This window comes from Ochotona princeps, chromosome 10, assembly GCF_030435755.1.
Source record: "Ochotona princeps isolate mOchPri1 chromosome 10, mOchPri1.hap1, whole genome shotgun sequence".
NCBI lineage: Eukaryota > Metazoa > Chordata > Mammalia > Lagomorpha > Ochotonidae > Ochotona > Ochotona princeps.
In genome coordinates, this window is record NC_080841.1 from 21,545,642 (window position 1) to 21,560,659 (window position 15,018).

Here is a 15,018-nt window from a genome sequence, read left to right on the forward strand (position 1 = left end):
ATGAATAAATCTTTAAAAAAACAAAAGAGGACTAAGGAAGTAATTTTTACAACCTCCAATCAATGTGCAAAATGCCTGTGTGGCTTTGTCTGTCTCTGTCAGAGGCATATCTCAGCCAAGCTGAAAGCTCCAAGGGTCCTGCTGAGAGCCCCCTTCCCAGATGGAGCTTGGCAGGACACAGGGAACTGTTACCATGGCTTCCCGCTGCCACGTCTCCTGCCTTCTCACCCTCCCCTGGGAGCAGTGGGGATGCCACTCAGGAGCCAGAACGTTCACCTTGGAGTACGGCTAAGTTTTGTTTCTGGAGGTCACAGCTGAAGGAGTTCTAACGCTTACTGAATGAGCAGTGATTGCTACCAGGGTGATCAATCTTTCCTTCTGCATTAACCTAGCTTATTGACCTGCTGATGAAATCATCAAAGCACACTCAGTAGGCATCTCCTGTTTCCATCCACCCCAGCGCTTCTGAGTGTTAGTCATGCTAAACTCACACCTGTATCAATAAATATTCAAGGCAAACAGGAAGACGGCTAATCAATTGGCAGGATATTTAATTACTACTTTCCAGTAGCTTTAAATCTCAATTTACAAGGAAGAAGTGGGACAGCCTGCCAGAGGCTGGCAGGTCCCACGCCTTTTGCCTTTCTTGGTGCACAGCACAAAGGCTCCAGGGCACATCCCGTCCATCTTAACAAGATTTGCGTTTAAAAAAAAAAGAAAAGAAAGAAACTCACTCACTTGGTCCAGGGCAACACTTAGGGCAGACAGCAGAGCTGTGATCATCGGGGTAGGGCTGCTGTTAGCCCAGCAGGAAGAAAAGCCCCTTTCACAGCACCGGGCCGAGGCCCTGGGCGGGAGTGGGGGAATGCTCATTAATAATTTAAATACTTAAATAGCTCTTAGGCTGTCCCCTGGATCTTTTCCATCTGGCCGCGACAGCCCTCAGGCCGGCCAGGTGAGCAGGTCCAACAGGACAGGTGTCCCCAGGAAGGCCCCAGTTCCCCAGGTGAGTACAGGCTTGCCGGAAGCTCAGTTTACCAAGGTGGAAGTGAGGAGGGCTTCCACTGACACAGACAGTGCGACCGACTTCCCACGCGGCTTCAGCTGATGTGGTTCGTTGCCTGACCTCTTCTTTTGAGGTACCTCTTCCTGATTTTCATCATCCATTTCACGCTCAGTTTGGCAAACTCCGCTGCTTTAAATAGTGCCAAAAAGGCCCCACAGAGAAGTGCGATCGTGTTCCAAGGATTGGCAGTGATGATCTGTGAAACAGAAGCAGACCAGGGTCACTACCTGCCAGAGCCGCACTGGAGTTCTGCCTGCAGCATCTCCCACGTCACTGGGACTGCAAGCACACACCACCTGACTCCTGACAGCACCACCCACTCTGCGCTCACAGTCCAGACCCTGACCACGGCAGCAAGCCCCTCCTGAGTGCAGCGGTCCCGAAAGACGGACGTGCCGCCTGAGAGCCCGCCGGAGACAGCACAGCCTCTGGCCACTCCAGCAGTCAGGAGCAGCCTGGCTTGGAGCTCAGCGCCCAAACTACCCGGAGGCCAGCTCTCCTTCCTTCCACCTCACACTTAGCTCTGTGTCACACGGCTGTTCCCCACCTTGCCCCAGTGATTCCCGGGCCGAGCCTTGGCTCCCCCATACCCCTCTTCCCCCCACTGAGGCTTTCCTTCATGCTCCCACGACTAATCCTGCAGCAGTCCAGGGCCCTGGGCACTGAGCCAAAGTCCTCGGTGATTTCAACATACACATACTTGTGCCACAAATTCCCTCAATACTTATTGTCGGGAATAAGCAATTTAAATCAAAAGACTTCCCCTTCAACTAAACCTGAACTTCAAAGCAGAAGTTCTAGCTTGGACTGCTGAATCTTCAAGCATGGAAAAAAAGAAACACTGTTAGGTCCAGGTCTGCAGGGTGACCTTGGCCAAGCTGAGCATTCACCCATGCAGCGAGGTCTGTCACCACTGTTCTGGAACTGCTGGGAAACTGACCAGCCACCCAAGGAAAGCTGGCCTCTTGCAGGGGTCTCTGCTTGGTTCCGGACAAGGTCTTCGTACTGAATATAGCTGTTAAAGATTTCAGGAGCGGGTGCTGTGGGGCAGCAGGTTAAGCCACGACTAGGGACACCCACATTCTGCTGTCAATCCGAGTCCTGGCTGCTCTGCTTCCAATCCAGCTTCCTGCTAGTGCACACCTCAGCTGGTGTGTCTCTGTGATGGCTCAAGTGCCTGAGTCCCTGGAACCACGTGGCAGACTCCGCTGTGGTCCTTGGGGGAGTGAACTATTGGGTGGTAGCTTTCTGTGTCTGTCTCTCCCTGTTACTCTTTCAAGGAAACAAAAATTAGCTTTTTTTTTTTTAAAGTTCAATCACACAGCTCACTACAGAGTTAAAAATATTCTCTCCACCTCAAGTTTCCATACAGGAAGCCTCTGCATAACCCCCTCCCACAGCCTCCCAATCCATATGAACAGCAGGAGTGAGTGACACAGCACACACCCCATCAACAAGAGCCAGAGCTGGGGCTGCAAAGCTTAGGAATGTGAGACTCAGCTAGGAAATTTCTTCCCTAAGCTGGGATCTTATTGGGATACTTTGTGGTAACCCAAAAGCCAAACCAGTGCCAGGTTAGCACTGGCTCGGGTGGGTGCTGGGTCCTGAAGGCTCCTTGAGCACAGCTGTCCCATCACCCTCCCTGTTGAGACTGGGAGTCGGAGCATTCAGCATCCACTGACAGCTGGTTCATCAGCTGTACCTTCCTCTCTTCCTAAAAGAAGTAGCCTCTGGCGACAGTCATCTGTGTGGTCTTTCTACCTAGTTTATCCAGCTAGTATTACTAGGCAGATGCAGCAGATACTCTGGGCAAAGCACTCTGCCAGATAGCAAAGCAACAGCAGACAAATGACGAGGACCCCACCTTCACAGAGACAATGGTCTGAGTGGAGACAAGATGAGCTAAACACACCACGCCACGGAAGAATTCGGGAACAGCTCCGTGGGGCTGGTGGGCCAGGCCAACAGTGCAGCGCAGGGAGCGCGCCCAGGCAACATACTCACATCCTGGACTTTCTGGATGAAAGGATCTTTCCACTCAAAGACCACAAAAAACAGCTGGGCACTTCTCTCGGCGGCTGGCCGCTGGTCAATGTAGTTCACCACACTCGTCTAGACACGGGAGACAGAAAGCCACGTCAACTCTGGTCGCTCCCCCTCCGCCTGGGCCAGAGCAGAGACAGAGTACAAGGGGTACCCGGGCCTGGGCTTCCCCGTTCCACCAGTTCAAGAGCCAAAGCTGATGCACACAACATCTCCTCACCTTGGCTTCCATGGTTCTCTAGGAAATGAGAATCTGAGATTCAGTGGGGACTGTTTCTGAAACCTGTCTTCAGGTATCTGATTAAACCATAGTTAGACCGTATTCAAATTACCATGTCACAGTCACAATTAAACCAATGAGACACCCAAAGCTTAAATATCCTGATCTTAAGGGCTGGGTCTTAACCCTTCACAGCTACAGAGGCAGAGGCCCGGCTCCCCGACCTGCTCGGAGCCCGCACACCAATACCCCCAGAAAGGAGAAACACTCACCTCACTGCGGGCTGGGGAGGCTCAGGTCAAACACGCTCCATCCTCAACTCTAAAACTTGACAAAGTTCTAGCTTTGTTCCAAAGATCTCACTATCTCAGTGAAAGACTACCAATTCAGACAACAAAAGGCATGAAAGACTTCAAGTTCATGGGCTCCCTGGGGCTTTCACCCCTCTGGCTTCCTGTCATAGCTGCAGCGAGCAGGAGGGGGACACCCAATTTTAGAGTCAAGAGAAAGAATTTGGGATTCCTGGAGTCAAATGTGCAATCGATGTCCCGAAGAGAAGTTACCCTGCAAAACGGGAATATTTTAGGGACCTTCCGTGGTGGTGGGAGAGAGGACAGGAAAAATGGCCCACCCCCGGGGTAAGCCTCTCCCAGAACATCACAACCTGCAGCAGTCCTGGGACCCAGGGGTGTGAAGCAGCAACCTCAGGGCTCAGGCCCAGACAGCCCAGGTGGCTGGCGGCGTGAATCCCTGTTTCAACACACACCTTTCCTAATGCTGGCTTCGGAGCCCAGGCCAAGCGTGCCACCTCCCGGAGGAACAGGTCAGAAGACACATCCTCCTCCTCCTCTCAATCCCTGGCAGGACTGATCACTTACACACAGGATGGCCTGGTCTCAATGTGGATGCAAAAAGGCGGCAAAGCCACCAGGGGGCAGGGGAGCCTCAGAAGCAGGGATGGGGTCCTGCTTTTCCAGGGATGGATCAACAGCCCACTGACGCAGCTACCACCCAAGCCCACCCCTGCAGCCATGCCTTGGCTCGAGGTGCTCCCACATCACGGACACCTCTCCCTGGATCACAGGGACTTGCCCCACAAATCACAGGGATCTTCTGGCCTCCAGCCCAGGGAGCTGAAAGCATTCTGATCAGATCTCTGATTTGTAAATGTTCATGTATGCACCCAGCACATTTAAACCCCTAACTCTGTGATATAGCTCGCAGTTACTGTTCTAATGTCATATGCATTTTAAAACATTAAAAAACAGGAATGTTAAAAAGTTAAGATAATAAACACAAAAGCAGTGATGCAGCACAGTGCATTAAGCCGTTTCTAGCGATGCTCACTCCCACACTGGAGTGCCCACCCAGGCCCGCCTCTCTTCTGTGGAGCTGGGAGAGCAGACAAGATACACACACTGGCGTTTTGGACACCCAGCCGGGAGACCAGGATGGAGCTCCCAGCTCTTGGTTTAGGCCTGGTGCATCCCATACCTCTGTGATCATTTGGTCAGTGCACCAGCAGATGGAAAATCTTTTTCTGCCAGACTTTCAAGTAAATAAATCAATCTTCCGGGGGGAATGGGAGGCAGGAGGAATACCACAAAAATAAAACTCATCTCTACTGCTGCCTCTCAGTGGGCTGTGGGAAGGACAAGTCGGAGGCCACAGGCCGCAGCCTCCCTGCCCTGCTACAGCATCACAGCCTTTCCAGAGCATCTGACAGTCCTGGCCAAGGTACCCAACTCGGCAGGACCCAGCCATCCCCACTGCACACCCATGTTCTAGAAGCACTGACAGGCACATGTGATGCCCAGGGAACATGCCAATTCTGGCATGGCCTATGAAGCCCTCACAGGATCCCTGCTCAACCCAGAAAAGGACTCTGCTCGAAGGAGCTTCTCCCTGATGCCAGGCCCAAGCATGGAGAAGGCACGAGCAGGCCCAAGTGCACCCTGAGCCACCCACCTCCTGCCGGAACTCCACAGCTTCTCGCCCGTCCTCCTCCTTGGTCTTCACCAGCGACATCTTGACCCATGTGCGGAAGCCCCCGGAGAACTTCCAGCTGGAATAGGCACTCTCACAGGCCTGCATGAAGCCCACCTTGTCTGGGCTTGAACACAAACAGTAGAAAGGTCCAAGTTATTCCAGAGCAGGCAGCAGGATGTCAGTGTGGTCAGACCCAAACTCCACCCACCAATTCAAGCTGGTTTCATTGCTAGCACAAGCAGCGCGACGCCCACTCCATTTCCCCAAGACTGCCTCAGTGGGACTGTTTGTCAGTCACCAGCCAAAGCAAGAACCCCTACATCTCCTAATGGGAGAATCCCTCTTCCTTCCCACTCACCACTCCTATCACCTACTCCCAAGGCAATGGGCAAAGTATCCAGGGACACAGTGCTTCCAGCTCCAACAGGGAGCCCAGAGCTTCAGGCAGTCTGCCCTGGCCCGCGGACTCGGTTCCTCAGGGAGCTGTCAGCCATGGGGACACCCGAGGGCATTGCTGATGCAGAAAAATCCAACCCCCCAGGAGCAAGCAGAAGCTGCAGCCCAGCCGTGGGGAAGCTCCCCAAGCAAGCAGCCCAAGCAGGATCCTCTGGGAACTCTCCCAATGTAAAGGCAACACAGGACGAGCAGGAGAGGGACAGGAGAGGAACTGTGGGTGGCGGACTGGGTGGGAAGACACTAAAGCAGAGGCCCTAAGCTCAAAGCGGCCATGGCCACCGCTGCCACCTCCCTGCCTCATTGGGATAGAGTTCAGCAGGTCCAGCAGGACCTGGCAGGGCCGAGTCCCCTGAGCCCCAGCACACACACAAAACGCTTCGACTCCTGGGGGGCACCCCGGATCCCACAGCCTCCAGAGCATGGCAGACGAAGCAGACAGGAACCTGCTTACGGTGGGACACGCCCAAGCAAAGCCAAAAGCATCTGGCAGACCCACACCCCGCACCCCATCTTACGAGGGGATATCTGAGACAAACATGCACGGCCTTCACAAGGGACAAATGCACACTGGAGCCCACGCACACGGCAGGGCAGCCAAGGCTGCCTTCAACGGGACGTCCTGTACCCTTTAGCTCCCCGGGCGAGCCAAGCCCCAGCTGCTGGGTCCCCAGACAGCACCACTTCTCTAACTCTGGCCTTGCCTGAATGTCCTCAGCCCAGCAACAGGCGAGCAAGAGGGGAACATGAAAGAAAGCAACTGTGCGCCCAGCGCGAGCCCCGCGAGGCCACCTTTGCAGGAAGTCCTGGAAGGAGGAGAAGAGGAGGTAGTCGATGGCGCTGAAGTCCTCGCTGCTCTGGTTCAGGCGGAACTGCAGGAACACCAGCTCCCGCTTCTTCACTTCCCGAGGCCCCCGGACAATCAGGGCCGACTTCTGCAGGGAGACCAGCGCACTCTCGGTCCCAGGAGCCCCACGGTTCACACGCCACAGATCTTCAGCTACACAGGACCCCGTGTGGCCCCCAAAGCCCACAGCTGTGTGCCCTGCAGCCTCCCAGCTGACTTCCAGCTACTGTCAGCTGGTCAGGGCGCACAGGGCCTCAGCCCAGGCTCCTGCTCAGACCTGGGCACTCTTCTCAGCACCAGATCCAGAGCAAAACCCAAAGTGGCCAGTCTCAGCCCACTTTCCTGACTGGCAGGCTGCGCCGCGGAAGCTCCAGCTCAGTAAGGTGGGTCTCTTCTCTATACCACACGGAAATGTCTTCCCCCACTGTGTCTGTCATTTACGACTGTTTCTAATGTCATTTATTAATTTTTATTGGAAAGTCAGATATACAGAGAAGAAACACAGATCTTCTGTCCATTGATTCACTCCCCGAGTGACTGCAACGGCCAGAGCTGCACTGATCTGAAGCCAGGGGCCAGGAGCTTCCTCCGGGTCTCCCACATGGGTGCAGGGTCCCAAGGCTTTGGGCCATCCTCCACTGCTTTCCCAGGCCACACCGGGAGCTGGCTGGGAAGCGGGGCCACCGGGATTAGAACCGGCGCCCATATGGGATCCCGGCGTGTGTAAGGCAAGGACTTTAGCAGCTAGGCTACTACACTGGACCCTCCTTGAATACTATTTAAAATGTTTACATGTACATACCTTACATACTGAAGTTTTGCAGACGGTATGAGACAGGCCTCTAACTCTGATCCCCTGACTCACAGGTCCTCTCCTCCTTTATCATATGGTAAACTCAAACACAAAACCAACGTGTCTGCTGCCAGCCCTCCTGCAGGCCATCGGTCTACCAGCCTGCTGCCTGTACTGCAGCTCCTGGGCTTCCCACTGCTCTGTCACCTAGCCAGGCAGTGCCCTTCACGTCCTCCTTCGAAGCTGTCTTGGTTATTTATGCACATGGGTTCTTCCAAATGTACTTGGAAACCAGCTTGTTCACTTCCACAAAAAAACAAATAAAAAACATACTTTGTTGATGAACTTGACTGATACATATTCTCCTCATACTATCAGCTTTATAAAAATGTCCTACAATTCAGAAAAGAGTGTAAGCTTTACACACACACACACACACACACACACACACAGTTACTATTTGCTACTCCATTCTTATCCTAACTACTCTGTGCCTATGTGATCTTGGGATTCCAGAGAGGCGTGTTCAAGTCACCCGCTAAGAGCTGAGGCTATTTTTAATTTTGCACAGGTTTCGGCTGGAACACAGAATGGTGCAGTCTTAGACCTAACGAGGTCTGCTCAGCCTCCTTTATTGGGGGGCGAGCAGCTTGTTCCTATTTAATCCCCTGCCCTGGGATTCCATCCTGACTGGCAGTTGCAGCCCCATGCCCGGGTCTTCGGGGCACCTTTACAATCCTCATCCACTTGTGAACTTGCCCCTGTGTGCCACACTTAGTTCTCACTGTGCAGCAAGGCAGGTTCACTGTGCCAGTTTCCACTGCGAGGCCTTATTCCAGTATGAGCAAACTGCTTTCCCACGCCAAACTGTGGCCCAACAGTCATCCTGCTGGCCCTCACTGCTGGCGCCTCACACGTGCTCATGTGATGGAGTTCCCAAAACCTGGGTAAAAGTGACTCATGCAACTCAGTGTCTTTTTTTTTTTTTTTTTTTTAAGGGAACCACTTGTAGAGGCCAGGGTCAGAATAGCCAACTAAGCCTCTGCCAGCAGCACCAGCATCCTATGCGGGCACCACGAGCTCCTGTCCCAACTGCTCCACTTCACACCCAGCTCCTCGCTGATGGCCTGGGAAAGCAGTGCAGGATGGCCCAAGTGCTTAGGCCCCTGCACCCACACGTGAGTCCTGGCTTTGGACTGGCTCAGCTCCAGCCACTGTGGCTGTTTGGGAAATGAGCCAGTGAATGGAAGATCTCTGTCTCTCTTAATTCTGCCTTTCAAACAAAAATATTAAAAAAAAAAAAAAAAAGCAATAGCAAGCCCACTGTCACTTCCCAGGAGTGGGAATGTGCACACATGATTGCCAAGTGGACAAGGACAGCTCCTGGGGATAGCACAGGGACAAGAAAGCAGTGTCACTGAGAGTCCTGTACGGCAGCTCTGCCCGCTGTACTGCCCGTGTTGTTCCCTAAGGGACATGGACACTTGGCCCCGGGAGTCTCCCTGCTGCACAGGAATAGAGCGCATGCTTGAACAGACTTTTGAGCTGGCAGCAGAATTCTGCAACCCTAATACCCCAAGAACGAGGCCCTGGCTTCACAGCTGGGGACAGCAAGCAGAAGGGAGGCAGACAGGGACCCAGGCGGGAAGGCAGCCACCCTCACAGCATTTGGTAAAAGCTGACAGCACTAGAGGGGAACCACAAAAATTAGTGAAAATCCGAAGACTGCTGAAGAAGAGAGGATGAGACCCTGAAAAGGAATGACTTGCACTCAACTGTACGCAAAACAGCCAGAAGCCCACAGGTTCCTGAAAACACTCAGTGACAAGGAAGGCAGTGGCAGCAGGGTGTAACAAGCCAAGCTCCAGCCCTGCGATGGTCGGTCCTGGAGCCACTGACAGCACACAGCCCCGCGGGAGGCTGTTCCCTAGTGTCCACCTCAGATTCAAGGTGGAATGAATCTCCCCGCCAAAAGGCCACACACACAAAGGCTACCCTGGGGCAACACATTGGACACGCGGACTTCCAGCCTGACCCTCTACGGCGACCCTGTCCCACACCTGACTGGGTTACAGGTTCTCTCACGTTTGTTTATTCCACCAATTGATGCCAAACTGTCTTCCTAGCTTACACAACTTCCTCAAATGCCATTCTCACCCCCTCAGTTTGCACAGGAGTATTTCCAACATTCTATTGTATCCATCTTATTTATCTATTTGCAGAGGTGGGAACAATTTCAGCAGGATTCTAGAGGTATGGCGTGAAGGGTCCAGAGTGGTAGCCTAGCAGCTAAAGTCCTTGCCTTGAATGCTCTGGGATCCCATATGGGCACCAGTTCTAATCCCGGCAGCCCTGCTTCCCATCCAGCTCCCTGCTTGTGGCCTGGGAAAGCAGTCAAGGATGGCCCAAAGCCTTGGGACCCCGCACCCCCATGGGAGACCTGGAAGAGGCTCCAGGCTCCTGGCTTCAGATCGACACAAGCTTCACCCATTGAGACCACTTGGGGAGTGAGTCAGCAGATGGAAGATCTTCCTCTCTGTCTCTCCTCCTCTCTGTATATCTGACTTTCCAATAAAAACATATCTTTTAAAAGTAGTAGTATGAAGAGAAAACACATACACACACACACACACGGTGTGCCTATTTCATCTTCAGACCTCCTAACAGCACCCCTTTACCCAGCCTGGCCCCCAACAGAATGCACATGGATCCTCCCACTCCCCACCTCTCTTGCAGGATGGGGACATCGACCCCCAGAAACATACTCCCCCAGAGCCATAAAAGCCTGCCATCCCTCCCTGTCATCATGGGCAGTTTCCTTTGCCTGGCAAACCCTCCCTTTTAATCTGCAAATCCCATATACAGCCCTCTTCACCCCTCCTGAGGAAGGTGGGGCAGGAGAGGTCAGATGTTAATGTAAACTCCCTCCCAGCCTTTAAATCCCCACGCAGGTGCCACCACTTCCCGAAGCGCTCAGGGCCCCAGCCGGCAGGTCCCTGCTGAGCAGTGCTGTGTGCGGCAGCGCAGCCACACCGGGCCCAGCAGTTCTCATCCCCACACCAGCATTCCCTGTACACACTGGCTTACTGACATCAAAGGAGAGGGCATTCCGGCTGGGTCTGCAGAAATTACAATCCAGCCGGCCTCACATGGATCCTGTCAATCTGCATTTTCACAAAGTATCCTGGAAAGTCTATCATGTCATCAGGCAGAGGACCACCTGACTGTCACAGCAGCCCCACTCCGTGACCTTTGCTGACCCATCCTTCCACCAGCGACAGGATGTCACCCCACTGAGACTCTGAGGGGCATGCATGAAGCCAGGCACAATGGGAAGACCTTCCTGGGGAGGACTCAGGGCGATGGGTGTTACCAAGGTCTGATTGGAGAAAGGGTCCGTGTAGTTGATGGTCCGCGTGGTGCAGTTCATGTCACCTGGCTGGCCGGGGCTTCTCAGGGGCGGAATGATCTCATAATGGTGCTTACAGCTGAGCAGCTGGGCCTGACCGGGGTACAGGGCAATGCCTGGGGACACAAGACAGGGCAAAGAGGATGTCAGGAGTCACAGTCCCCAGCTCCACTACTGAAACCATCTCTCACACAGCAACTGCCTATAGTCTGGACCAGCCGGGGAACTGCAGGGGAAGGTTACAGCAGTGGAAAGCACATTCCCTGCGCCCTTGGTCAAGCCCAACTCTACCACAGGGCACAGGTCCCCTCAGTAAACCCCTGGTCTGTGCTGTAATGCAGCCTCCTGATTGGCTGAGCTCAGCCACACTCTCCGCCTGCCCATCATCGATGTGCACATGTGCCAGGAGGCTCTGGGTTGTAAGATTCCCCAGAAGTCACTTTGTCTCTCACCTCTGCTCTTACTGGGAGCTCCCACAGGTGAATCCATCCCAGCACGCCCAGCCTCTCTCCTAGCCCCAACACCTTGGCCACCGCTCTGACAGCAGCCACCCACTTCAAATGAGAGCAACATATGGCACAGGACAAAGTTCAGGGAGACCAAGAGACAAGGAACAGCAAGGAAAACCCGCAGATGATGAGCCTGAAGCAGACACAGAGGGGCAAACACAGGATGGCTGTGCTGGGAACCGTCAGGGAGCCAAGAGGGTGCAGGGGGAGCTTGGGTTCAGACTCTAGGCTCATGACTAAGCCACTGGAGGGTCACTCTGGGATGCCTATGCATCGAACAGCTGCGCTCCACCAGGTGGGCAGAGCCCGGGAGCACAGCATTCACGCTTCCCCATCACCCCATGGCTTCCAGTATGCCCAGTGCCAGCTCCACGATGGAGCAGACAGGACCCTCGGCAGCAGAAGTGACTTCCCGCTGGGGACCAGACACACAGTGAAACAGGCAAGCAGTATATGGTATGGCCTGGGAACCCCTGCCCACCACTGGACGGCCTCAGTGCCTCTAGCCAACCTCTGCACCATGCAGTCCAGCCCTTACACCTGCTTCTCCTCACCTCTGCCCTCCGGCTCCAGCCAGGCCAGCCTCCTCCTCTCTAGAAACCCTCCCCCTATGTCGATGGTCTTCCGAGAAGCACTCTCTCCCCACTCACAAGCCTGTTTCCAAATTCCTCTACAGAGCTGGCCCTACCTTGCTGGCTTGATGCAAGTCTCCCCAGTGCACAACACACTTTGCAAGGCTTGCTGGCCCCTATCCATCTAGACCTCACCTGGCCTCCTCCACCCTGCCCAGGGCCCAGCAGCGTGCTCAGGGAGGATCTGCCTGATTCAAGTCGACCCTACCTGGGGCATCATAGCGATCCACTTCCTTGTAAGACACAGACATGACGGGGTGCTTGAGTTTCTCACGGAAGTCCGTGATGGTCTGGTAGACCAGGAAGACGGCCACAGCCATGAGCAGCAGGTAGATGAAGATGAGCAGGACTGAGAACACGTTCTTCAGGCAGGCCTTGCTGAAGCGGATACTGCTGGAAGCCGACTCGCTGTCCAGGCCTGACAACAACAAAGCAAAGCTGAAGTAAAGGGCTTGGCAACAACTCTGGGTGCTTATCTGCCTCCCAGGGAGGTGACCACCCAGCATACCCAACCGCCACACCCAAATCCTACAAGTCACCTGTGTACCTTCCCTACACAGCCCTGCCTGCCGGGCAGAGGAGAGTCACTATGTAAGGCCTTGTGGAAACTGCTCTAATCCCCCTGAGACAGACGGCCCTGATCTCCTCCTAGGCAGTCTCCTTGCCCAGCTCCCACAGCTTCAGCCCATGAGGGCAGCTCCCCATCTCCCAGCAGGCACTTGCTTTGCCGCACGCGCTGCTCTGAAGCACTCATCACCCTGACTCCTTACTCTTTCAGTTTGAGGCATTTCTTCCAGGTACCTTTCTCTGACTCCTTAACCTTACAGGTGCCCTCTATGCCCAGAACCCCCAGCACGTCTCCTACTGCACCTCTCATTAGCTGTCTGTGCTTTCTCAGGCCAGAAGTTCCATTTGAGGGCAGGGACAGGGCAAGTCTCACCTTTGGCTGAGCTGTCAGCACATCACACTGTGCCCAGGACAGAGCAAGCATTCTGTATTTACACTCTGACCAGTAACACAGCCTCACCACACAGCTCTGCCTCCTGACCTGTCCTTCCATGACTTAGCCACTGAATCATGATCATTCTCTTGGACTCAACTGCCCCCCACCATCTCCTCATCCTACATCAACATTCCGAAGTCTAACCCCCAGTGTGTGTGCAGACAGAGCCTTTAAGGTGGTCACAGATCAAGTGAGGTCATAAGGACGTCGTTAGAAGAGGAAAAACAGCCACAAGCCTGGCATGCTCACATGGAGAGGCCACATGAGGACACAGTGAGAAGGGAGCCACATCTGCAACCCAAGAAGAAGCCTCATCAGAACAGCAACCCTGCTGGCCCTGGGGTCCTGCACTTCTCACCTCCTGAACTGGGAGAAATGTATTCCTATGGTTTTTACACACACACACACACACACACACACACACACACACTGGCTACGCCAAGTGAGATGTCAGCCTTCTGCTTGAGGGCATGCATTGATCCCTGTAAGGCCTGGTTCAAGGTACTAAGGACACAGCATAGTGCAGGGGAAAAGACAGAAAGTTACGGAAGTTCTGGCAGGGAGTATCCAAAGCAGGAGTGAACCTCCAGGTCTGCTGGAGATCCCCAAGGGCCCAGGAAAAAAAAAAAAAAAAAAACAGCAGACAGAAGTAGAGACTGACGGAAAGGCAACACAGCCCAGAGCTTGCATGAACCCTGCCAGACCACCTGCTTTAAAAAATCTGTCGGCTCATAACAGAATCCTGATTCTCTAAAATATAACTTGCCTGAAGTCGTGTTCACTCAAAAATCACGAGAGGTGAAAAGACACAAGAAAATGCAAGCCATACTCAAGAAAAAAAAACGTGATCTACAGACACTAATACTAAAATGAACCCGATAAAGCAATTAGACAGGGATCTTCAGCAGCACTTAAAGCAAAATACACAGATAAGGGGGCTGACAGTGCGGCACATCAGCTTAAGTTGCTATCTGTGACAGCATCCTACATGGTTCAAGTCTTAGCTGCTAACGGGAAAGCAGAAGACGGTCCAAGTGCTTGAGCCCCTGCACCCAAGTGGGAGACCCAGTAAAGCTCCTGGCTTTTGCCTGGCCCAACCACAGCCACTGCAGCCATTTGGGGAGAGAAGCAGCAGGTGGAAGATCTCTGGAAGATCTCTCCAGCACATGTTCACACCCTAACTTTGCCCTTCAAACAAATAAAACCAATCTTTGAAAGCATACATATGTGGGTAAGCAGTAAACAGAGGGCAAATAGAGAAACTAATGTCAAAAGAACCAGATATAGCTTCACTTATACAGGATGAAGCATTCTGCACACAGATGTGCTAACAGCTGCACAGCAATGTAACCACTGGACCACACACTTAAAAACAGCTAAGGTGGTAAATTTTAGAACACACATCTTGTCACAGTAAAACATTATTAAATTTAGAATGAATCAAATAAGAAACTCTAGAGCTGAAAACAAAAAATTAAAAAGTTACAAAACCTTAACAGAAGATACCAAGAAAATTGAGTGAAATTGAGGTCAAATAAACAGAAATAATCCAATCTAAAGATCAAAGATAAGTATAATAGAGCCTAGATAACTGTCACATTCTAGTCTAACACCATTAATGGAGAGGAAAAAAAAATGAGTTATAAAAGGTATTTGAAAAAGCAATGATCCAAAACTTCCCCAAATAAGACATGAACTTACAGATTCAACATAATGCCAAACAGGTAAAGAAGGGCACCTCAAACAAATCATAGTCAAACTACTAACACAAACGGAAAACTTTTGAAAACAGTTTGAAAAACTGACAAAGTGTGTACACAGCATTTCTGCTACCAATGACTAGCTTACAATCAAGAATAACAGGGGCCAGGGCAGGCGCTGGCACTGCACTACGAGTCACCTGCAACATCTGCACACCTGAGTCCTGGCTCCACTTCGGACTCAGCTTCCTGGAAATGCTCACTCAGAGACAGCAAAGGCGGCTCAGCACTCACATGGGAGACCCAGAGTGAGCTTCTCCCTGCAGGACCTCTAGGTGCAGAGCACGGTGGTCT

At 52.9% G+C, this 15,018-nt stretch overlaps 1 protein-coding gene across 2 annotated transcripts in view; it reads right to left on the reverse strand.

Annotated features, from left to right (window-relative positions):
• Nucleotides 1-534: 534 nt before the first annotated feature.
• Nucleotides 535-15,018, reverse strand: part of PACC1 (proton activated chloride channel 1) — a 30,070-nt gene continuing 15,586 nt past the window's right edge. For both annotated transcript variants that reach the window (XM_004578663.4, XM_058669163.1), the window contains exons 3-8: nt 12,170-12,379; nt 10,785-10,936; nt 6,564-6,706; nt 5,298-5,442; nt 3,071-3,178; nt 535-1,262 (exon numbers count right to left, since the gene is read on the reverse strand). In XM_004578663.4, coding sequence (XP_004578720.2) covers nt 1,101-1,262; nt 3,071-3,178; nt 5,298-5,442; nt 6,564-6,706; nt 10,785-10,936; nt 12,170-12,379 — 920 coding nt within the window. In that variant the 3' untranslated portion in view covers nt 535-1,100. The remainder of the gene's footprint in view (nt 1,263-3,070; nt 3,179-5,297; nt 5,443-6,563; nt 6,707-10,784; nt 10,937-12,169; nt 12,380-15,018) is intronic.